Source organism: Xiphophorus hellerii, chromosome 11 (assembly GCF_003331165.1).
Source record: "Xiphophorus hellerii strain 12219 chromosome 11, Xiphophorus_hellerii-4.1, whole genome shotgun sequence".
In the NCBI taxonomy this organism is placed as follows: Eukaryota; Metazoa; Chordata; class Actinopteri; order Cyprinodontiformes; family Poeciliidae; genus Xiphophorus; species Xiphophorus hellerii.
This window is the reverse complement of record NC_045682.1, coordinates 11,051,450-11,075,402: the sequence shown is the minus strand read 5'-3', so window position 1 is coordinate 11,075,402 and position 23,953 is coordinate 11,051,450. Positions and strand designations below refer to the sequence as shown.

At 38.1% G+C, this 23,953-nt stretch overlaps 1 protein-coding gene across 2 annotated transcripts in view; it reads left to right on the top strand.

The window, feature by feature from the left end:
* Positions 1-23,953, top strand: part of cxxc5a (CXXC finger protein 5a) — a 29,454-nt gene that overhangs the window by 3,371 nt on the left and 2,130 nt on the right. For both annotated transcript variants that reach the window (XM_032577198.1, XM_032577199.1), the window contains exon 2: positions 9,851-10,860. In XM_032577198.1, the coding sequence (XP_032433089.1) occupies positions 10,066-10,860 (795 nt within the window). In that variant the 5' untranslated portion in view covers positions 9,851-10,065. The remainder of the gene's footprint in view (positions 1-9,850; positions 10,861-23,953) is intronic.

Here is a 23,953-nt window from a genome sequence, read left to right as displayed (position 1 = left end):
TGAATGTTAGTCAATGCTTCAGTTCTTAGTTTCTTAGATCTCCAGTTTAATGATCATATTCCAATATCTTACATACATCAAGACTCATTAATGATAAAAAAAAAGTCGCAACATTCTAATTTAACACACACATAGTCCGGCATATTTATTGGCACCTCTCATAAAATTTTGTTAAAGAGCCTGAAAATAAAATAATTGATTTGGAGATTTTGCATTTTCTCATGTCTTTCCTATTCTGGAGAGAGGCTAAATGAAATTGGTGCCAGTGTCACTTAGTAATTCCACCCCAGGAAAGCAGGAAGGCTCAGATTACTGATCAAAAGTTCCTGTTCATTCTGATCAACTTACAAAAAGTTCTTATGCTTTCATATCTATAATTAGGAGTTTTCATTAATGATTACTGTGATTTTGTATTTTCCTTTTTTGTTAACTTATAATTGGGATGATTTTTCCCCCCCTAATGTCTGAGGTCTTTCTAGATGGAGTTTGCATGTTCTTTCTGTGTATTGGTTTTCCCCTGGTACTCTGGCTTCCTGCCACAATCCAAGAACACACTGATCATTTAAAGATCAGTTTGCAAAAACAACACTTTGTATTGGTCACCTACAATTTCATTGATGTCATTACTTCTAATAAAGAGAAAACCATGTGTAAACTGTGAGAGAAGCCTTAGGTTGCTCTTGTGTGACTGTGTATGGGACTTTTGTCTTAGACTAGGCAAGATTTGTCACTAGGTGCTTTTAAGTGGGGGCAAATAAATGATCAAAAGATACAAAATGAAGTTACAAGGTTGATCATTGTCAAGAATGAGGTGAGCAAATATGCTTAGATCCTTATTAAAACTAAGAAGTTCAAATGTGATGCATGGGAAGTTCTACTACTCACTCCTGCTTTACAGCCATAAATACCAGGCTATTACATTATTGTAGCAGAATTAAATTGGTTATTCTGTGCTTATGCCAAAAAAGACACAAAGTTTATCGCCTGCTTGTAGTATGTAGACAATCATTTCTGGCTGTAGCTTCTTAATGTGTAAATGGATTTCAGATTCCTATACAGCGTGTAAAGGTGAAGTGCATACACTGTTTTTTTTTTTAATTTTAGGTTTAACCTACAGCTAATTATAGTCACTGAAATCATGCAAATTATTTCATTAAAATAAACCCACAACATTTGTTGTAAGGGGAATGTGTTCCTGCATGTGTGTGTGTGTGTACATTTGGGATGAGGGGCAAGGAGTGACAAATTAATGACAATGCAGTCAGTTGTATGTAGGAAAACGGCTAAATAAGTATAATAGCATATTTATCTGAATACTTCTTCGGTCATTTTATAATGTTCTCAGTTTTTCACTTAGTATATTTTCATATAACATGTTTGTAAGGGAACCTTTAACTGCAATGAACACCTCCATTGCAGCTGTATAGAAACTCAGAAATATATCAAGTAATGCAATGTGGCTAAATTAACAACAATAAAACTCTGAATCAAATTCAGATTGTCTGTGCTGAGTGGGCACTGAACCTACCGTGAGATTTATCTTTCCATGTATGTTGGCATATTTGAAATGCTTTCCATGTGGGTCCATGAAGAAATAGAGCATGTTCTATAAAACATCAAGTCCTGCTATGTCTTAGGAGTATGTATATCTTATGATGCACTCCCATAATCAGTGTGTGCTTTTAGAAGACAGGTGTCAAACTCAGTGTTGTTTTGCATCGGAGTAGCCTGGCCATTGCCTTCCTATGAAATTTCTCTTGATTAAAATGTCGCTTCACAGCACAGTCTGGGCTTTCTCCCATTTACGTGGGTTCCTCCTGTAGAATTTCTACCGCATTATGTACGTCATGGACAAACGTCAGCGATTTGGTTAATTAAAACTTCAACAGAGTCCACGCCTCCAGAAATCAATCGTTTCTCAGTAGCCGAGAGTCCACTCCTTCTGTACGAAGGAGAACGTAGAGACTGGTTTTTAATCAGGCTAGCATTGGAAGTTACATTTTGCCCTATTGTCACTTCTTCATTTTATTGATTCGCTATCTAATGATTACCTGACTATTTTGGGCTAACGGTAACAAAATGTGGTAGTGTCTCCAAGTGGTCCAGTCAGGAGAGAAGTCCAACTCTCCTGGCATGTCAGTCCCTCCAAACATTCAGCCTGCTGGCGTGATTGAATCTTTCTCAGTACAGACAGAGCTTCTGCATAGCATGCCATGAGATTAAGTTACATATTACCAGGTAATTGCTGCAATGTGGGTATAGCTCTCGCATTTGAACTGCAGCAGTCATTTAATGGTAAATGTGGTATTTCTAAGTTGCAAAGTTAATCTTACACTTTAAAGCCATTCCTAAAGCTGTATCTCTCTTTATTTGCCATTAAATCAAAAGACGGATGAGCAAATGTGTGAGGGCCTTGTGTCATTTAAGGATAAATTTGAAAAGGTTTCTGACAAAGCTTCCCAGCGTTTTTCACTAGTCAAATGGTATTTTGAATGATGACATTAAATGTACATATCCAAATGCTTAAACTTGCTTTCTTCAAACTGTGAGAAAAAATAGCTAAATTATGACAAAGCTTAAAAAAAATAAACAGTTCCGAAAGAAATACCTCAACACTACGGCTACTGTTTCTTCTCCTGTGTAACTTCACCTAAGGAACTGGTCACCAATTATTTTTGCAGATGCTTTAATTATAGGTTCTCACAAAGCACTAAGGCTTTGCAGTTTTGAGCTGAGCTATCTGACCATTCTGAGAAATGATTCACTTGTGTAGTTCTTGGACTGTATTGATCTTTTGGTAATTTATACATTGGGCTTTATGTCTGTGCTGTCATCCAGTGTTGCACGTTGTGCACAAAGAAATTTACAAAAAAAAGAAAACAAGAAAGAACCATTGAGATGTCAAGAACAACTTATATGAGCACATGTTAAGAAACGGAAGAGGCTTAATGTGTAAGAAATGCCACTTTAATGGGTGGCTATTAGTTCAAGAAAAAAAACATTGTCCTAAGAGACATTACTTAAGTCTTTATATTTTGGATGTGCCAATAAATAAAGTGAGCCTGCCAGTTGAATTAAACTACATCAGCTATCCTGTTTTACCAAAATGACATCCAGGCTGTCTTTAAAATGCAGCTGCAGTTTAGGAGACAGTTCACATGAGGACACGAGGCTTCTCTGTAAATGATGCGCTGAGGGGAGCTGAGAAGCCAGGGTGTTGGAAGTAGAGGAGGGTGATTAACTAGGGACTATATGCCATGCTCAAGGTTTATTATGATTGAAAGAGTGTGACTGATAGGGCACACAGCACGGGAGGATGAGTGCAAAGCTAATACATTGTAGGTGGACTTGCTGTCAGTTCTTACCTTATGTTTTAATGCAGTAACAGCACTGCATGACTGCATGGTGGACAAAAACCTCCCACATAAATATGGTAAATAAATATTTGCCATTGGAAGCACTTTTGTAATTTTGCAGTTTATATTCTTGTACATTTTTACATTTTGTAGCCTCATAAACAAAACAAACATTAAACATCGGGATCTGAGTCATTCAAGACGAGTGCCAATTCCCAATACAGTGCTACATTAAATTAACAAACGTTATGCCATGCATATTGTTAAAAACTGAGTAGTTTTACAGTGTAATAATATGACACACTGTATTCCATCAGTTTTACATGCCTTACATTAGTGTTTGGATTTTCACGCAGTGATGAGGTTCAGGACAGTGCAGGACAGCCTCAAAATATAGTTAAGTTGGGGTAATTTATACATTGGTGTTTATCTGTAGGAGTTGTTAGGGAACAAGTCCTACAGCTATTTACTTAAAAGGGAAGTAGCTTTTATTATTTGTTTCTAAAGGTATATCTGATTCAACACATACTTCAGGCTTTAGTAAACTTACAACTTACACTTGTTGATACTTGCTGTGTTTCTACTACAAATGTTTGAAAATCCTTATTGATTTTCCGCCAATATAAAAAAATAATAATTTCACAATTGAGGTGTTTCCATTGAATAAGAAACCCGATTAAAATCATGTGAATAAGTTTTGTCATGCGATGAGTAATTGAAAAATACGCTGCACCGTCGTCCTTCTACCTCTTCCAGACGTCGTTTTCGTCTTTCCTGTCAGCAGTAACATCTGGTTGTTGATTACATGACTCCTGTGATGATTGCAGTTTTGCAAAATACACAAATTTTGAGACAGATGTAAAACCACCTCATTTTAGCTCAAAATAACTTTTGTCAAAAAACCTGAGTTTTTTTTTTTAAATTGGTGTGTTTAAATGGGCAAATTTATTTTCCTAACTCCAGGTTGCGCGACTTTACGGTCAATGGAAGCACAGCTAATGTTTTCACGAGGAGCAGGATTTCACAAGCTAGACTTAGTTTGTTTGCTGTCTCGATCATTTTGATAAATTGACTTGCAAACATATATCAGTTCAGACCCAGTTAGTTATTTTATTCTTTTACTGTTTTGTACATTTGTACCTTTGTAAGCATCAGTGGTTGCTAAAATTCGCAAACATTTACTTTCTGGTTTAAAAGTGAAGTTTTTAAAATGAATATGTTTACATGTTATTGTATACGGTATACAGTGTATGTGCTATTGTTTTCCTTTAGGACTTTTTAGATTATTTTGGATTATTGTGCATAGTTTTCACACAAAAAAATATAGCATAAGGGTTTAGTCTACCATAACCCATTAGGGTTATGGTAGACTAAAATACTTTTTACATGCTCTTGATGTGCTCGTTTTCACTCCCTTCCATTTTGACACAAATTAAAAGTTGGCTAGTTTTAAAGAGGCTAGTAAATCTTTGTCTTTGATGTTGACAAAGACAAAGATTTTATTATCACTATCAATGGAGTCTATTTAAATTAAAGCATTCTTCCACTTAACTTTCAGGAAAAGTCATGTTCATACAAGTTTATATGTAATTATATGTAATATGTAAGTATTTTTCAAATCCTGTGCACACTACTAAAGTTGCACTTTCTTCCCTCTCTGACACTGATTTTTATTTTCTTTAACTGTGACTTGCTAATGATGCATTTTTATAGAAAAATGTCTTTGTTTTGAGGCTTTCAGTGACTTGGGGGGGGGTAAAGAAATCATTTATTTGCAAATGAACCACCAAAACTGTTAGAGAAATTGGCTGATTCAGATTTCTGACCAGTTCATGGGTGCATCTCCTGCTCATCACCTGCTGACTCAGCTGTTTGTTTAATTCCCTGCAACCCTTCCAGGTTCTTCATTCAAAACTCAAATAGCATTGGGTTACATGTAAAACTAAAGACAGCATACAGTAGATTTAGATTGGGTCTGTACAGCTGAAACACACACAGGAGGAGATGGCGACTTGAATGTCAGAGTCTGACTTAAATTGCACTTAAGTCACAAAAACAAACACTTGAGCCTTGAATTTGACTCACGGTCTGGGACTCGAGACTCATTAACACATTTTAAGTTTCAGACCGCAGCTATTTCATTACAAGATATGTATGGCTAATCAAAATAAAAGTACTTCCTGTTCTGTTGACACTTAAATTCACTCACTAGACCAGGGGTGGGCAACTCCAGGCCTGGAGGGCCGGTCTCCTGCAACCTTTAGATGTGTCTCTACTTCAACACACCTGAGTCAAATAATGAGGTCATTAGCAAGACTCTGGAGAACTTGACTGAACTTAGGAGGTGATTCAGCTGTTGGATTCAGGTGTGTTGGACCAGGGAGACATCTAAGAGTTGCAGGACACCGGCCCTCGAGGACCAGGGTTGCCCACCCCTGCACTAGACTATGTTTTGTTCATTACGTTTTAATTTGTAGCGTTCTCTGCATTATGTTTCCCATTTAAATTGACATGATCGGTTTTAAATCTAAATTTAGAACATGGTTTCTTAATGTAAAAAAAATGCTAATTCAGAGCGACGAGAAGAAAGCATTTTCAAAATAGTTCAGGTGACGACAATATCAAGACCGTATTAACTCCATTATTTCAAATATAAACTAAAAAAAACCTATTTTTTTCAAATGTTTTTTGAAAAGAAAAACATTTACATAAAATGAGATTAAATGTAAAACTCATTCCATTAGTTTACACATATTTGCACTGCTAATTGGTTAAATATTATGATAAATCAATCCAAAATATATTGAAAGTGCCTCATAGCAGTTACCTTGCAAGTTGAATCGAATGCTAAAATATTATAAGGTAATTGCTAATTAGTGTTAAATGATGTGTGTTAAATGGTCAAATTACAGCAATTTACTGTTATTATAGGTTGCAAAGGTTTGCAAGTGCTTTTTTTTTTTACAAAAGAAAAACTTGTCATGTATTCACTTAATTAAACCATCACTAAAACAATTAAATGTTGACTGAAGATATAGTTTAGAGGGATTTTATTTTTTTTTTAGTCACATACAAAGCCTTCTCCAGAGACTATATGAAACATGAAATTCACTAATTCAGCACTCTTTACTCGCAGCCGAGCAGAGATTCTGGTAGGAGGGGATGCTGTCGGGAAACCAGACCCGGGTCGGTGCAGCACCGGGGAAACTGAAACTACGGGGTTGAAGGGCTGCAGAGCTGGCTCTGGTTCTTTGGCGCCGCATCCCCCTGAGCTGGTGAAAATGTGGGGGCTGTGTTTTAGCCTTTGAAGCTTTACCTCCCACTAATTCTGGCCTTCCAATTTCCACACACAGCACAGAAACCCCCCCCGACCCTCCATCCTCCGCCCCTCTCTTTGCCTTTGTTTCCCTTATAAGGATTTGCCCGGCCATTTCCTCAACGTTTCATGAAAGGTGGTGCGCTTGTTTGTTAACCTGGACAGGTCAAAAAAAAATAGCATCATTATATAATAAAGTATTTCATTGCTCTGGAGTGTCACAAGTAAAACTCGTTATAAATAAATACCACTTCACATTGTTTACATCGGAAATTTTAATAGATAAATGTGAATTTCAAGAGGACAAACTTTTTTTTTTCTAAAAGTAAAAGATAATGACAAACAGAAATGTTTGTCAGTGAATAGTGGATAATCTGCACAATCTTGAAAATCTGGAATTTTTATTTATCAGGTTTGTATGAAAGTATGAAAGAGTAAAACGAGTATGCAATTAGTTAGACATTAAAATAATTACATTTTAAAATAAAATTCAAAATATTTGAATAATAAAGTGTTTTGTTTTTTTTTTGCTAATGTCATTAGCTTTGATTTTCCACACCAAAACATACATTTTTATCAAAGCCTTGAAGCTTTTATGTTCTTGAGTTATTGACAGAACCCACAGATAAATGGAAAGTCATTCAACAATAATAAAAAAGCTATTTTGGAACTTTCTTTCAGCTTCTAAGGCCATTTTTAATATATCTGTTTAAATTGACCTGTTGTTTTCATGAACAAAAGAAAAGATTCATAAATCACAAACTCTATGTAATATGTATTTATGAAAGGATGATGCAGTGGAAATTTGATGTGATTTGAAGGCTACACATGATACATTTTAAATTTAAATTTTGATAAATTTTAAAACATACCTGTTATAAGTTGTTCCATATTTTCTACAGAAGTTGTGAAATAGCCCTTTAACACGTTGCTAAATTTGAAGTCTACTTGACATTTATATTCATTCATGATCTGTATGTATCAATATTAAGAAGAACCTTGTAAATTATTTGTTCTCTGTGTTATGAAATGCTGGTGAAAACATCCTAAAAATTAAATCTGATAAAGAATCGGTGTTGTTTATGAAAAAAGAGCTGCGGCAGCAGTAGAAAGTTTGGACATGAACTTTTGATTGGTGCAGCCAATATTTCCTGCTAGATAAAGACAAAAACAGACTGTTTTGGAATACATTGCGAGCACTGCCTTGCTTGTGATAGGAAGTCATTTATCAGGAAGATTATTGTCCTCGCTACAAATTAATTCATTAGATTGTATTATATTGAAGTAGCAGGGACCTTGGCTCCCCGCCTTGTAATTTCCTTGCAAGCCAATCAGAGAATCTGCAGGGGAGCAGGTGTTGCCTCATCAAGCAGGAGTGTGTAAGGTTTGATTAATGGATTGATTTGGTAAGAAAAGAATTAGAGGTGTTGTAAAAGCTGTTGTTCTTGGTCAGACTTTTCATCAAATACTTCTACAGTTGGGCGAGAGTTTTCAATGCTCCTAATGAAACTCATCCACAGGTAACCATGTTTTTTTCTGCACAAATTCTCTAATGAATAGCAAACGTTACATCAAATCTGTATTAAAATGTTTTATACTAAATTCTAGTTCAGAGAGATGTGATAAGGTGATTGATTTGGGGACCTCACTTGTGGAATAATTTAGTTTTGTACTCATTTGCTGTCAGATTTACAGTTTTCAGCTTATTCTCACCCTTCTGGTTTTGTTGCTTTTCAGCCACACAGAGCAGCTTTTAAACCAAAACGCTCTAAAATGTTTGTGTCCCACTCGCTCAGCAGATGACACACTATATACACCCTTAATGCGATTGGCTGACAAGAGCAAACGAGACCAAAAGCAGAGCTGAATCTGAGTGTATAGTAAATGCTTTAATGTTTCTAGAAGCCACATATGTGGTCAAATGAGCGGTGCAACAGAAGATGGAAAGTGGATAGGTGAACTGATCAATTTTTGTTCACAATCAAAAATATCTGATTGTGAAGTGGTAATTGATCATTTTAACGGACTTTTTGTATCTTATATTAGTAACTAGCACGGCTAATAATGCTTCAAGAATGTAGATCGTTCACTTAAGTCTGAGATTTCTGAAACGCTGTCACCATTTCTAAATCTAGCATGACCCACGACAGAAAGAGTTTGAATCTCAGAACAGAACAATTTTACTCTACTCCATTCAGTCTTCTCGTTATCTGCTTGTTGTCTTGCTCTTTCTTAGATTGTTGCAGTGTGAATGAAATGAAGACATGCAGTATTTTTATGTGTCACAGAAAACTATTCCTCTTTCAGCAGCTTCTTACATCTCTGAGCATGCTCTGTGTTCATTTTATGCAATTATTGGTTTGGTTTGCTCAACGGCAGAGATGAGAATCGTCCTATTTCAGACACAGGACAATTTCTTGGTGACTCTCCATAAAACAGGGTTCCTACACAAAAATATTAAATTTGATTAAATAATTTTCAAGCCTGGATGAATGTGGAAAAATTAAAATTGAGTGCCAAACAAGTTTGTGATTCCGAACTTTTAACTTTTTTAATTATATCTACAAATTAGAAAAATCCAAATTTCTGTAAAAGTAAAGAGCTTCTTTTACTTAAATTTACTTAGATGATGGTCTTTAGTTTTGATGGACAAAATAACAAGCAAGATAAGACAAACACTCATTCTAAAATCAGCTTTTTTGCCCTCCATGTCATTTTAGTTCTAGGTTTAAATTGAATCCATGGATCTTGAAGTGATGCCAAACAAATTCTGATTTCTATTTTTGGTTTGGGAATTTAAAACAAATTCCCAAATCAGTTCAAACTAAATCATAGTTTGAACTGATCACAAACTATGATTTAAATGGTCTGTTTGCAATCCAGGACAACGTAGTTTATATATTTCAATGTTCTATACATTATAATTGATCTGAGTAGTCAAAAAATTGTGAAATGGCCCGCACTCATGAACGGAAAGTCAGTTTCAGCACAGATAATGAAACACAACAATGCATAACTTATAAGTTAATACATAAATGTATTTTGATCTCCGTAAAACAAAACAAAAAAAAAATCATAAAAATGTAGAAAATTAAGTTGGCAGAAGTTTGGAAATATTGAATGGAAACATCTTGAGAACCTTAAATAATAAACCCCTTTCTCTTCTCTCCCTGTAAAGGTTCCTGAAAGCCAATGGAAGAACGTGGATGAGGGCCGCGCTTCTAAGGAGGAGGAAGGCTTTGGTGCCTGTCTCTTTCTGACTGGCTGACTGGTCCACTAACACCAAGCAACACTCTCACCAGGGCAAATAACGGGCAGAGTAAAAGTCCTTCATTGCTCACCCCTCTCCCCTTTCCACCCTCACCCCCGACCCAGGCACGTACGCACCGGACCATGTCTAGTGGGCTGTCGGAGGAACCCCAAACAGAGGACCTGGAGCGGAGTAGCTGCAAACAGGACTCTCCTGTCATAGAGCGCAGGAATCGGAGTGGCATCATCAGCGAGCCCCTCAGCAAGAGCCTTAAGAACTCGCGTACCCTATCTCAATATACAGCGGTCTCCTCTGCCACCACCAATGGACACACGGACAATAGCTCAACGAAGAGCCACTCGGCCAAACATCAACCGCCCCCAGCTCCCCAAGCCACTGTCTCCACACTAACAGCAGCCAAGTTGGACAGAACCTTAGAACAGGTTCTGGAGGGACAAAATGGCCTGCTGCACTTTGCCCAGGCAGCAGCGCTGCTAAAGCGAGCCGGTATGGAGCACATGCTCTTGCCTGGGGGCATGGGAGTGGGAGTTGGCGGCGGAGACGCAGGCTCGGGGGCTAGCGACTTGGAGGGTACGTCTGTCACGGACGCCGTAGGTGGTCCCGTTGACTTCCCATATGGAGTAGGGAGCGGCTTCCCCTTCAATCCGGGCCTTTTCATCATGACACCGGCTGGAGTCTTTCTGGCGGACAGCGCGCTTCACATGGCTGGCTTGACCGAATACCCGGCACAGAGCGAGCTGGCCTCTGCTATCAACTCCGGCAAAAAGAAACGGAAACGCTGCGGCATGTGTCCGCCTTGCCGACGGCGGATTAACTGCGAGCAGTGCAGCAGCTGCCGGAACAGAAAAACAGGCCACCAGATCTGCAAGTTTCGCAAATGTGAGGAGCTGAAGAAGAAACCCTCTGCTGCACTGGAGGTAAGACAGTGGTGGTTAAGATGTACTATTGCTTAGTGAGGTGAAACAACTGCTTGAATGGGTTTGATTCAGAGCGACAGAGACAAAATTTGAATGCACCAACCTTGGCCTCCAAGTAAGACACAACAATTCAATCATATAGAGGGGGATACAAAATGATCTGAAAAAGTCTGAGGTTGAGAAGTAAACTGCTATTTAAAAATACAAATAGGACTCTTGAATAGTCTTCCCCCTAAAAGAAAATTAGCAAAGTGGGGGTATATCGTGGGCCGAAGCTTCTGGAGCAAGGAAATGACAGGTGGTGAGGAGAACGGAGGGTATGTTCAGTGTAAACAAACACTATGGGGTCTCTTTAATCTGCCCACTATGACCACACAAGCGCCATGCCTAACTGTATTATTCAAAGCGATCTGCGGAACATTATATTTCCCTCAAGCGGGTCCATTTTAGTCTGATCCAATCTAACTCTTGTTTTGCCTACTGTGGCAACAGAAATTTGAATAAAAATAATGTGTGAGTTTGTGGAATAAGATTGGCAGTAATTGTGGATATGTGTACAGTATGTGTTTGAATGTCAGTATACATGTGTGGGTATGTTTGTATATGAGTGTGCGTATAATAAGGTCCATCTGGCTGCAGAGCTGTCATCTGGAGCACCAGGTGTCAGTGTGGCACACTGCACCCCCTCTTCTGCTTGCCACTGTCCTTCTCTCCTGTGACACTCCTGCTCATCTAAATGGCCCTCCATACTTCCTGTCTGCTGCCTCACACTCTGTGGTCTAACTAACCCTGGCCGTGGTGGCAGATGTTTCATCTCAAAGGAAACAAACTTTTGTGGATAAATGGTGTCACTTTTGCATTGCATAATAAATTGATAGACATGAAACACTGTGTGAACATAAACCAATAGAGAGGCCGCTGGTCTAATTGACCCAAACCGAATCTATGCTGCAAACAGCTAATGGCCTTGCTACGATCTCTGTCTGATGTTGATTGGGACGGACAGCTTAGTCTTGTGTTTGCAGGCTAAAAGGTTAGTTATCCAGGCCTGATGTGCCGAGTTTGGCCCCTCATGACAAACTTGATAAATGTGTAAATATCAGATAATTTTGAGGGATACAGCTGTGCACATGGCAGGAGATTTCAGAATAATGAAATGCCACAATTCCTTTTGTCAGCATGGTTGTGTCATATCTTTCTTATACATATGTATAAGGACATTCTTTAATTATGAGTCACAGATGTGAAGGTAAGTTCTCTAAGCTTGGAATCTCTTTGTTGCAAGCTTATAGCACTCACCTCTCCATGTTGAAACTCTTATTTTGATGTTAGAAAGAAAGTAGTTCCTTAGGTTCCCTGTTGTGTTAAGAAACTTTACTGCTTGCCTGATTTGCTGAAAGCACTCTGTTGCAGACTCATCAATAAAGCCTCGATCTTCTTTCAGTGGCTTATTTAACCAATTTTTTGGGCATGTGAAGTAAAAAAGATAAACACTGACAGATTGATTGATAACTACAAAGGATTTATAAACAGAAAATACCACAGTTTGCTAATATTAGTTGCCAATAAAGTTAATATCTACTTCCCATCAGCTGCAAATGAAATGACTATTTTGTTTTTAATCAATCTTGACTTTATTTTAACAAATCAAGTTCAAAACCAAAAGTACTTAGACTTGAACCTGAACTCAATAATCAGAACAGAACTTCTTTGTTATGAAATTCATGTTACAACATTTTTATTCTGTTTGTAAAAAAATTAAGAACCAAGATTCTTAGTTTTCTCAAAAGTTCTTAGTTTTCTTATATTGCTAAAATCACATCTTTTTCTTTCTCATGAATATAACATGGTCTTGTTTTGTGAGCTGTTGTTGTGTGTTTGAGGTTCTTTTAATGTAAAAAGGACTTAACTTAGCCTGAATAATGGATATCTAAAAGGTCCTTAACTCTTAGACTGACTGAGTAAATCAATTTTGTCCAACAGTTAGAAACACGATAATATATATATATATATTTTTTTGTTTCACAAATTTTTACTATTACATGTGCATAAACCAGATGTTTCACATTTAGCTCTCATCAATGATGAACATTTATTTTCTGGATGGCTACTCATCAAAGTTTATTCGGCGATTTCTAGTTTTGTTAGAGATTCAAGCTACCGATACTAATATAATAACGGTAATATTCAGCTTTTTAAAATATCAACTTCTTGCATTCTTAATATTAGTATACTTTTATACTTTTAATTTTAGTAATACTATCAATGTTAATAAGAGACAGCAATATATAATTTGTCACTTTGTAGCTTTCAGACAGGAAACCTCCTCAGAAGGAGGGTGGGAGAGAGTTTACAATACTAGGTTCCATTTTTAGTGCTGTAAAAATGCTTGAAAAACAATGAAATTTGAAGTATTGCCAGCGATGTATGGCCTTTTTTACCAGTTGGCATATATATACAGTACAGACCAAAAGTTTGGACACACCTTTTAATTCAATGAGTTTCCTTTATTTTCATGACTATTGACATTGTAGATTCACACTGAAGGCATCAAAACTATGAATAACACATGTGGAAATATGCACTAAACAAAAAAGTGTAAAACAACTGAAAATACCCCTTATATTCTAGTTTCTTCAAAGTAGCAACCTTTTGCTGTGATTACTGCTTTGCACACACTCTGCATTTTCTTGATGAGCTTCAAGAGGTAGTCACCTGAAATGGTTTTCACTTCATAGGTGTGCCCTGTCAGGTTAATAAGTGGGATTTCTTGCCTTATACATAGTCATGAAAATGAAGAAAACCCATTGAATTAGAAAGGTGTGTCCAAACTTTTGGTCTGTACTGTATATATATATATGTTTAAAAGTAGTTCATTTTGAAGGCTAGTGATAGTGGAATGGATCAGAGTTAAGTATCAAATTTAATCCTTTTTTCATTGGGTTTACAAGTGGAAAAGGGCTCAATATGCGTGGCCTGAGAAGGACTCATACAGAAGTATACTTCTCATCAGGGGCAGTGAAACTGAAAATTGTTCAATTCCTGTCACTTGCAGATTTCTATTTATATTTTAGCACAAAAAAAACTGTTGTTGCTTGTAAGTCAGTGTCACGTAATCAACACAAATCTCCATTACTTCTCAAGCATCCTCAGTGGGGTTAAAGTTTTGACGTGGTGATGGAAGTGGAGAATTTGTGTACTAGTATTTTGATTTAGAACCTGTTTGGGTGAATAGTTACTTTACAGTGATTGAGAGAACATGTGAGCCCTGTGGGTTCCTCCTGTCCCTGTGACGTACTGCCGATCTGTCGAGGGTGTATCCCGCCTATTGCCGGATGACAGCTGGGAGATGGCAGCTATAGCTGACCTCATTTTTCTGGGCACATACAGTCGCTGATTGTGGACTTGACCAACTAGCACAACCTCATATCATAACCCTGTTCACACAAGCTCATACAGTGCAGTGAATGGGCATCAGGCATGCACTACGTTCACTTACATCAAGAATGTTTTAATGATAGGTCTAGCTCTTCTTGTTTCATTCATTTCCTGCAAAGCAACTCTTTGAACAATCATGAAGAGCTATATTTTACCCCCCACAAATTTGGGATAAAGCTTGTCAGCTAAAACTTAATGGAAAATGCTTTCCCAGTGAGAGCTATAGCCAGTTAGATTTTTCAGATCTATGAAGTGATGTTTTCCCTTCGAGGTAGTACGTTTTATTTCTACTACTTTCAATTTTTTACATTAAATCAAAATTTACCAGAAATAATTGCTCATGATGGAGATCTCAAGAGATCCCGATTTCAAACCAGATTCTTCACGAATCATTTAAGTGCCTTGTTGGTTTTGCTGGGGATGAAATGAAGTGCTTTTAAAAAAAGATTTCTCCAACAAGCTTAAGACTCTTGGATGTGTATTTTGAATGTATATTTGAGTATGATTCAGTCCAGAAATCAACAAAAACCTGAAGGAAAGCTTTAGCTAGCTGCTGTAAGTGGTACTTAATTTGAGGTTTGGAAGTGAAGGCCATTATCTTCCTGAATCTTGGTCATCTGAGCACTGGCCTGCATGTTTTAGCTGTTTGCCCCTCCATCATTCCTGATTCAAATAAACAAACTACCTCCTTGACATTTAAACAAATTCAAAAGAAGTCTGACCCAATAGTTTAAGTGAGGTGTGTGGAACAGGGAACTCTGCAGGACATTGGTTCCCAGGGGCCAGCGCTGACATACACTGTTGTGAAATTTTACTTTTAAACTTTGTTGAACCACTTTTGCTTCTCGAATTTACTGGAACCAAACTGAATTCTTTCTGAAGTTGTACTTTTTTCTAACTTGTGTCTACATTAAAGTTTATGACCTTATAGAAATTGTTTCTATAGCAAAACTTTTTTAAACATGTACCCCCATTTTACCAACACGCATGACATGGGAAATGTTTTATGTGCTGTACATAAAACGGTACATAACAGTTTACTTGTTTCCTCCCTGTGATGCAGCGGCCTAATTCTATTTTATTCTTGTTCTGATCCCCTTGGCCGGTTGAATCTGTTGAAATATGATACATTAGCTTCTGATCAGACCAAAATAAACCTAAATGACCTCCACATTTTCCTCCAGTTGACTATGAATAGATTATAGAAAATTATTTTAAACTGTCAGTTGTCAAAGCGGGTACGGTACGTTCCCAACGAGTATGAGTTGATTCACAGCCATTGCAGCAAAAGACACCACTTACTAAAATAAAAAAGTCAGACACCTTCTCAACAACTCCATCTTTATGTAAATATTAATTAGCAAAGCTGTAGCAATCAATTTTGATTGGAAGAAGCAGGAGCTTCTCATCTAAAGACTTTGAATGTCACATAGGTGCAGGTTTTACACATCAGACCATTGCAGTGGAGTTTGGCTAACTGATCAGTCTCTCTGAACAGTTTATGCCGCTTGAGTTACTGCTATGTCAGATTAATCTTTCTGATGTCAAATTGCCTCCACCATTACTGTGAACTGCCACTTGTTTTATTCATAACACAAAGTAAAACACAACCCAGCTGAGCTACTACTTTGCTGTACATTTTTTTGTACTAAGAACTGATCATGAAAAGTTTTTAAATGTTAAACAGTTGCTGATATGAGCATCCCCCACTTTGTTTGGACAACATTTTTTAAGGAATCAGAATATATTGTTGAGTTTTGACATTTGTGTCTTCTGATCTTTACCAATGCTGACTGTAGACATGTCAGACTCTTTTCAAGTCACACATTCAGTGTCAAAGCTTGGGTTCCTTGTGACATCTAAACTTTTTGTTTCCTTTTTTCATCTTAAAATAGTATGTAGAATAAATAACTATAAAATATTAAAAAGAAATTTGGCATCTTTAACTTTGACCTGTCATTGTTTAGGGGCTAGCCTTGACTGCAGCCTTGTGAGTCACTGTTCCGGTTGTTTTAATCTTAGTCATTAGCCTAATGACTAAGGCTGCAGAAATGGCAAATTTGGGTGAGTGGCTATTTTCTTGCAGCCATTTTCTTATAAAGATCAACACACATCGGACTTTCTTAAATAGCATTGTTTCTCATCTTTCCTATTTTGAAGAGTCGCAAAGAGAAATAGGACTCTACACATCATAATTATGTCAGAAGAAAACAGGAAGTCAATGACTGCAGCATATTCTTTGAAAGCCCAAAAGGATAAAACAGATAGGACAATATGACCAGCCTTCCTGTTATCTGCTAAAAGTCTGAATTTCTTCCAGTCTCAGTCAAACATGCCATGCAAGCTGCAGCAATACAGAAAGACCAACATGCTTTAGCAAGCCATCTTTTGGAGCCAGTGTCCTAATTTAATCGCAAATCACAACATGAATACATGCTGAGTATATACAGTATGTTCTATATATATTGTTGTTAGTTGTTGCCAGGTGCTCTTGCTTTCTCTTGCTCATCAAAGCTGTTAGCGGGTACGACGTCATCCGTACAGACATGAGATTCATAGCCAATAAATTAGAAATGTCTAATTCAACTGATTGATTTCGATTACAATTCAGTTTTTACTTATGATTTATGTTTGTATTGTCTTTCAATTTTGGCTTTTTTAAGTGGGATTTGTGCTTCCCATCAGCAGCTTTAGTGCATATCCAGGGTGACTTGGGCACCACCTGCGCCAGAGCAGATCGCCTGGCTCTGGGAGTCACGCTGAACTGCGATGAGCCTCAGCTGCAGTTCAGACAGCCCCTGAGTGTCATGTTCCACTCCAATCAAAGATGGCACAGTACATCCCCGTCTGCTCTGACTATTACACTCTGTGCGTGCTTTCAAAGGGGGCATGATCTCTTATTTGAAATATGCGTTGGTCTAAGTTATCCTGGATAGATTTCACCGCTTTCTTCACATATCTATGTATGCAAACAGTGGACGTGGCACAACATGCACGTGTTTCACCGCATTTGCACGAAACACTTTTTTTATTCCCCTCTTTATCTGTTTGTTTGTTTGTTTCGGGCTACGAGTGCATGTACGTAAGAACACAAGTGCAGTCCAGCGACGACGGTGGCAGCGTGCTTATTTTGGGTGTTGATGGTTTCCATTGAAAGCTCATGGCAGCTCAAAGAAGAGCGTAAAATTGGCAAGTGAGGGGGAGTTAGCATGCTGAGGCCTTTGCCACCTCACCGCTCACTGGCTGAAGATGTCTGGATTTATTCTGGGAATGCTATGTTTGAGAGAAATAAGTGCAAAGGCAGTTCTCTTCTGCTCTGCGTCTGAATACCCTCCAGGGGTGTCAGTCTCAGCAGCGGTGAAAAGAGAGGAAAAGTAAAGGTTTGGAAGTTCTACTCCTCCTTGTTGTTATCTAAATGTCACAAGACTTTTAGGATCCACTGTACTAATGGGTAATATTTAAATATCTTATCAAAAATAAGAGGAGCTCAGCTTCTGTAGACTTTGTGAAGCGGCGCTGGTTAAACGTATACACTCGACCCTGCATGTTATTATGCGCAGCCAGCACCTGAAACGTTTTCCTCTGAGACCCACTTTGCCAGCATCAGATGGCGATATGGGAGCAGTATATTCCCTCACTGTCTTCCTTGCCTCCAAGATACCGCACACCAGACAGTCAGGACAGCGGAGACTCATAGAAAGTGACAGGCATGCAGACTGACGCCGAGATGCAAAGATGTGTGGGCAAGTTGCTGGGCAGGCGGAGGGACATGTTGAAGTGGACAAGAGGGAGTTTGGGGGAGGGAACAACCAAGGCAGCCAAGGTGTCACTGCGGACTGACATCCGCATTAACCTATGAAACTTTTAGCTTGAAGAGTTTTCTTTTTTTTTTGAAGTACAGTTCCTAGCAAACATTGTTCACTCCTTACTTTTTTTTTTTTTTCCATTTTCATCAGATTGCAACCACAAATAATATGGTATTTTATTAGGAATGTAATGGATCATAACATGGATCTGTATTAAGACCCTTTTACTTTGATAACCTCGAATAAAATATTGTCCAACCAACTGATCTCAGAAGTCACTTAATCTCCAGTGAGATTAAGATCCTCATGGTGGCAACATCTGGCTCTGGAAATGTAAACATGTCTTTACTATATTTAGATCCCTTCAGCAACTTTTTATCCAAATAAAACAAGTGACAAATCTGGCCACTTTTACTATACTGTCAGAAACTTTTATGGCGGCAACACTTGCAGTGAGCACTTCCTGCTTCCCAAGCCAGTCGGACACAGTCGTCCATCCTGCAGAATACCGTCACCATCAGTCAGAGCAGAGGAAACCCATTCCAGTCCTTGTCCAGATTGCAAAGAAATCACACATTTGTGGCCACGCTCACTATTCCAACTACTGACTAGCCACTGGACAGGATTGTGTTTTCTGAGAGAGATGATTTAATACCTGACCATGGCACTGTGTGACAAAAAACTGTACTGTTTAAACAATGCCAGAATTCAACTGCTTGGGACCTAGAGAGGCCAGCAATGAGATGGTTTCAAGCTAAATATTGCAGGACTAAACAAATTTACACTCAAATATCAACATTTGCACAGAAACATAAAAATAGAACCCTAAATAACCTGTTTAATTGGTTATTGGCAAACAAAAAAGAAGCTTATTTTGGTTTAATTACACTGTTAAAGTGTTCCTTAGACTTAACATGTGATTAATGGACTCAGATGTCAGAGGCTGGAATGGAGGTACTTTAAAAAATTTAAATTGAATAAAATTGCTAAAAAGCAATGGAGGTTCTAGATTTCTTGTATTTATTGACATAGGCATGTCTCTAGCATCCTCTCTGTCATATTTATGCCGAGAGCTATGACAGCCAGCTGATTAATTAGAGGATTAGCTGAAGATTAGTCTGAAATTATTTTGATGATTAGCCTCTTCAGACTCTTTTCTGGACTGAAATGAGCAAAGGCAATTATCTGTTATTTTAGTTCACAAAATCTGATGCTTTTCAACATTGTGTTGCACTGAAGAACCACAAAACAAACAAAAGTAAGAAAACAAGAAAAACACTGATGTTTTGTTTGACGCTTGAATCTCCTAATGAGTGTTTATTGATAGGGATATTCTGAATCAGTATCCTTTGTCTTATGTATCAATCAGTCCTTCAAAATTACACATTTGTTAACATCTAATCACAGTCCTATAATTCATTAAAGTCAATGCAATGTACGTAGTTGAAAACACAATAGCTTCAAAATGCAGTAAAATAACACATATCAACATTATTAGTTTCCATTACTTATGTGGCTTTCCACCATTTAACTGACACATCATAGTGCTGCAGCATCTGTTTTTCTTAAAAGAAAACTTGAGTTTCTGTCGGATAGCCTCCACATGCTACTCCAATGCGGGATTAAAGCAGTTAATAAGGCTGCCATGCTGATCCTACAATGCTTCTTTAACATTTGTTACTAAAGATATGTTTGACTAGAAACATAGAGCTGGTGTTTAACAATCTCATGTCTTGGTTGTGCTGAAGATGTTTTTATTTGAGCAGCTAAAACCAAGACTGATGTTCATATATTTAGTCTCTTGTTTCGATATGACTTGTCGATATTTTAGATACTTATCTAGTTACACTTGTCTGGTGACACATTGTGTTCAGTTACCTGTTTCTGAACGACTTCCAACCATGGCTGGAAGTCCACTATCTGACACACCAATGTCTGTGCTCTAAATCGGAGCGGTAAGGAACGGCTCTGCTCCACTGCGCACTTCTAAGGTGGCGAGGAGCGGAGACGCACACTGTGTAAATACGGAGGTTGCATTAAATGTAGCAGTAACCCGGAGGGGGCCTACCTACAAAGTCATTTTCATTCATTTTCTTAGCAACCAGGGCATGGAGACATAACTCCTGCCTCTCTCAGCAGCATTTTGTTTAAGCATCGAACTGTGGACATGTAATGAAGTTTCCTGGTGCTCCGAAAGAAACAGGCTCACAGCTGCCCAGATCCTCCCACATATGAGTTTGTTTTATTTGGCCTACTTTGAGTGTAGACTCATCACACAGATCCTGTGAAAATCTCAGTAGAGTTCCGGTAACTCCACATGTTTATGTTTGTGATTTAAAGAGGGAAAATGCTTTTTCTTAAAAACGAACAGCCAAGTTTGGCACAGTTTCTCTTGTTTTGTACTTTCTAATATTGGCTCTAACTAAATGGGCAGGTTTAGCCAATAGCTAATTCCTTAATGTCTTACTTGCATGTTCCCTTGTCTTTCACATTTTGAATAAAGCTAAGAGAAGTGTATAAATTTGCACCATAAAGAAAGGACTGTCATGGATTGTAAACAAGAAGTTTAATTTCACTCAAATCAAATTGTATGGGAAATAAAAAAAAAAGCTGGATATTTTTTATTTTAGTGGATTTCTTAATTTTCCCCATTAAATAAACTAAGTAAAGCGTGTGATTAAATTTCTCTAAAGGAAATCTTTTACACATTTTTACTAGTGGTGCTAATAAATGTGACAGGCGCTCTTTAATCCAAGTCTTTTTTTTTAAAGCAGTCATTGTAACATCTCACATTTGCGTCACCATGTTGAGATGCTTTGAGTTGATTGCGTCTGTTTCCTTATATGTGTTTTGGGAATCCATAGAAAACAATCAGCTGAACACTCAGCTGTGCCCTGAAGCCAAAGCTGAATTAGGAATGGTTTAAACAGGTTTACAGATTCTTGCATCACTTATGCTTTCCTTTATTTGGTTTATTACATGGAAAATGTTTGTGTCACGTGTAAGCCAATGGGTTTGCCTTTATTTGAGACGGGGGGGGGCACACATCCATCGACTTGTAGTGATTGGCCTCTTCACACCCACAGATCCCATCTGAGTGAACTCTCGCAATCAGTGTTGAGGAAGGATAGGAAGGAGGTTTTCTATTTCTGAAATGCTGCCATAACCCCAGCAACCCCCCCATCCCATTGATTGCACACGCTTGATAATGAGGAAAAACAGCATTACCGCTCAGTCCCAGCCGTGTGTTGTTTTTCCTCCCACACATTACGTCATGGTCGGTCCAGTCCTTACCAGGTTTTTAACATCTGTGGCAGTGCCAGATGTTGCTGTCCTCCAAGTCTCTGCTTAACAGCTGAGCGCAGTAGCAGAAAGGTCACAGTCAAGATGGAGGAGACGCTGCTGCAATATGTCGGTAGTTAACCTCGGGGTCGTTTGTGTTAAAAATGGTTTTCTTAAGACACATAGGCTGAAAGCTTGAGTAGCTTTCAGATGTTAATTGTAGGTTTAGTTACTAAAATAATCATGTTATCTATAAATCTTTTTGAGTTTTTGTCTTCCTGTAGCTAGCTAGTGTTCAATATTTTTGATCAAAACTAGAGGCTTTTATTGACAGTCATTGGATGGGAAAGAGGACGTTCCAGCAAGGGTCAGAGGGTCTTGAAAGTAGACCCTACACATGGCATGCCCGCTCTACCTCTACATCGCACGGCACTCTGTTATTTTAATATTATTATTAGATATTGTGATGAGAAAATAGTTGTAGATCGACTCACATGTTCCCTACTCGTCACTGTCAGTTAATTTTCTTGGTCCGTGAAAGACCATCCATCCGGGCAAATGTGTTATTTGCAAACAGGGCTTAACTGTATCTCTTGAAATATATTAATCTACTAAGTACTATATCTAAGCAGTCCTGTATGATCGCAGTATCACTTATATTGATTTTGTGATGATGATTGTTCAACAAAAAAAAACTTCTTCTTATTGACGCTACCCTTTCGGATATAATCATATGATAAGGTTTGCTTTGTGTGTCAGACCAAAATATCCATCCTAACAAGAAAATGGTTGAAGTTTAATCACCAGGAACTGTTCAGTCTCTGGATCTGCGACAGCAATAATTGGTTTTGTTTATAACATTTCGGAACCTGAATTTTTTACTTCTTTGATATTAATACAATCCTAAATCAGACATTAAAACTATCTTCCCCTTCAACATGCAGATAATTTAACAAAAAACTTGATACCTTTTAGTGTTTTAATCAGCTGTATTTACTAGAAAAAGAGACATCTCAGTCAAACCACTAGTGCATACTTTAGACAGTATTGGAAATAAAAATGTAACCCTTTTGCAGGTAAGTAACCATCAGTGTACAGCTAACTTTGCTAAGAAATTTAATGTGGAGCCTGCACCTTGTTGCCACAAATTTTCATGTCCATGTGAAAAAACAATAGTGGTCACAAAAGATCAACCCTGACCTAAGTGAAAATGAATGATTTAAATTAGCCTGAAAAGTAACTAAGGCAGGTATTGTTTTTGCCTGAACTAATTTGAACTAATTCCTTTGTGGAAAACACAATTTTACAGACTGTATAAGAAAGCTGAACGAAGCTACACCAAAAACTTTAGTCCGATTATGTCAGTGGTAGCCGCTCTTCAGTATTATTTTTTTATACCTCAGTTTGACTTAAACAGCAGCAGTGAAGACAGAAACAGGACAATAAGATCTTCTTTCATTTCATTTAAATAATAGTACAGTATTTGTGTTTCTACTCATTGTTTGGATGGTTCTTTATTTTAAAAAAATCTCTGTTGGTGAGTGTTGAGGGAAAATTGAGCCTGATTCCAGCATATATGAGAATTTCACTTGAACAGTCTCACTGTTTGGTGTGATTTCGGGGGTGTATTGCGCGAGTCGGTTAACGTGCCACTGTGTGTGGAGGTGTGTGACTGCACTTGAATACATATTGGTTTCGATGTGAGAGTGTGTGTGGGTGCGTAAATGTTTGCCGAGCTTCTGCCCCTCACTCCCTCCCCAACCCTCCATCGCTGCCACCGCCGCCTCACTCCAGGCAGTTCTGGCAAACGGAAGAATCCGTGCTGCAGAATAGAGGCGTGCTTTGCAGGACGCCAGCCACGTTCTGGCTCCCGGGACCCGAGCTGCTCTCTATCTCCTGACTGGCAGGCTGCTGCTGAGCCCTGCAGCTGCATGCATGTGTGCCACTCCTGCTCAGTGCAGTCAGACACGCTGATAACCACAGCAACAGGGGGGTGGAGGGTCAGTTTTGGTGTGTGTGTGTGTGGGGTGGGGGTGCAAAGCAACATCGCCATTCACGGTGGTGTGGGAGGGCAATGTGTGTGGCGGCTAAATAATAAATGTGACGTATTGGGTTTTCTGTGAGCTGAGGCCTGTTCCTCCTCTGGTGCTGAGGGCAGTAATGTAGAGATTTCCCTCATGCTGCTAACCAAGGGTCAAACTCTGAAATAGAACCACTACTGAGTGGATTACACATTCAGTTTATTAGCTGATTGACATCCATATTTTAGGTCACCAGACGTTTTCCAGAGAGGTTTTGTCTTTCATAACTTTACAGTTGAAAACCCAATCTTTCGTCCTGTTATATTAACTTAGCAAAACAACTGATAAGATTACTTTAAATATGCTTTCTACATTAATAGTAGTTAGTAGTAGCAACTAATCTTACCTGCTGTAAACACTGTCTTGTAGTGGTTTTAATTTGGATGACAAAAAATTAAATAGAATCAATGATGGGATATTTAAACTCATATAATTCAAGATGGGAGACCAATGAAGACCATTTATGTCTAAAGCCAACTTCTGATT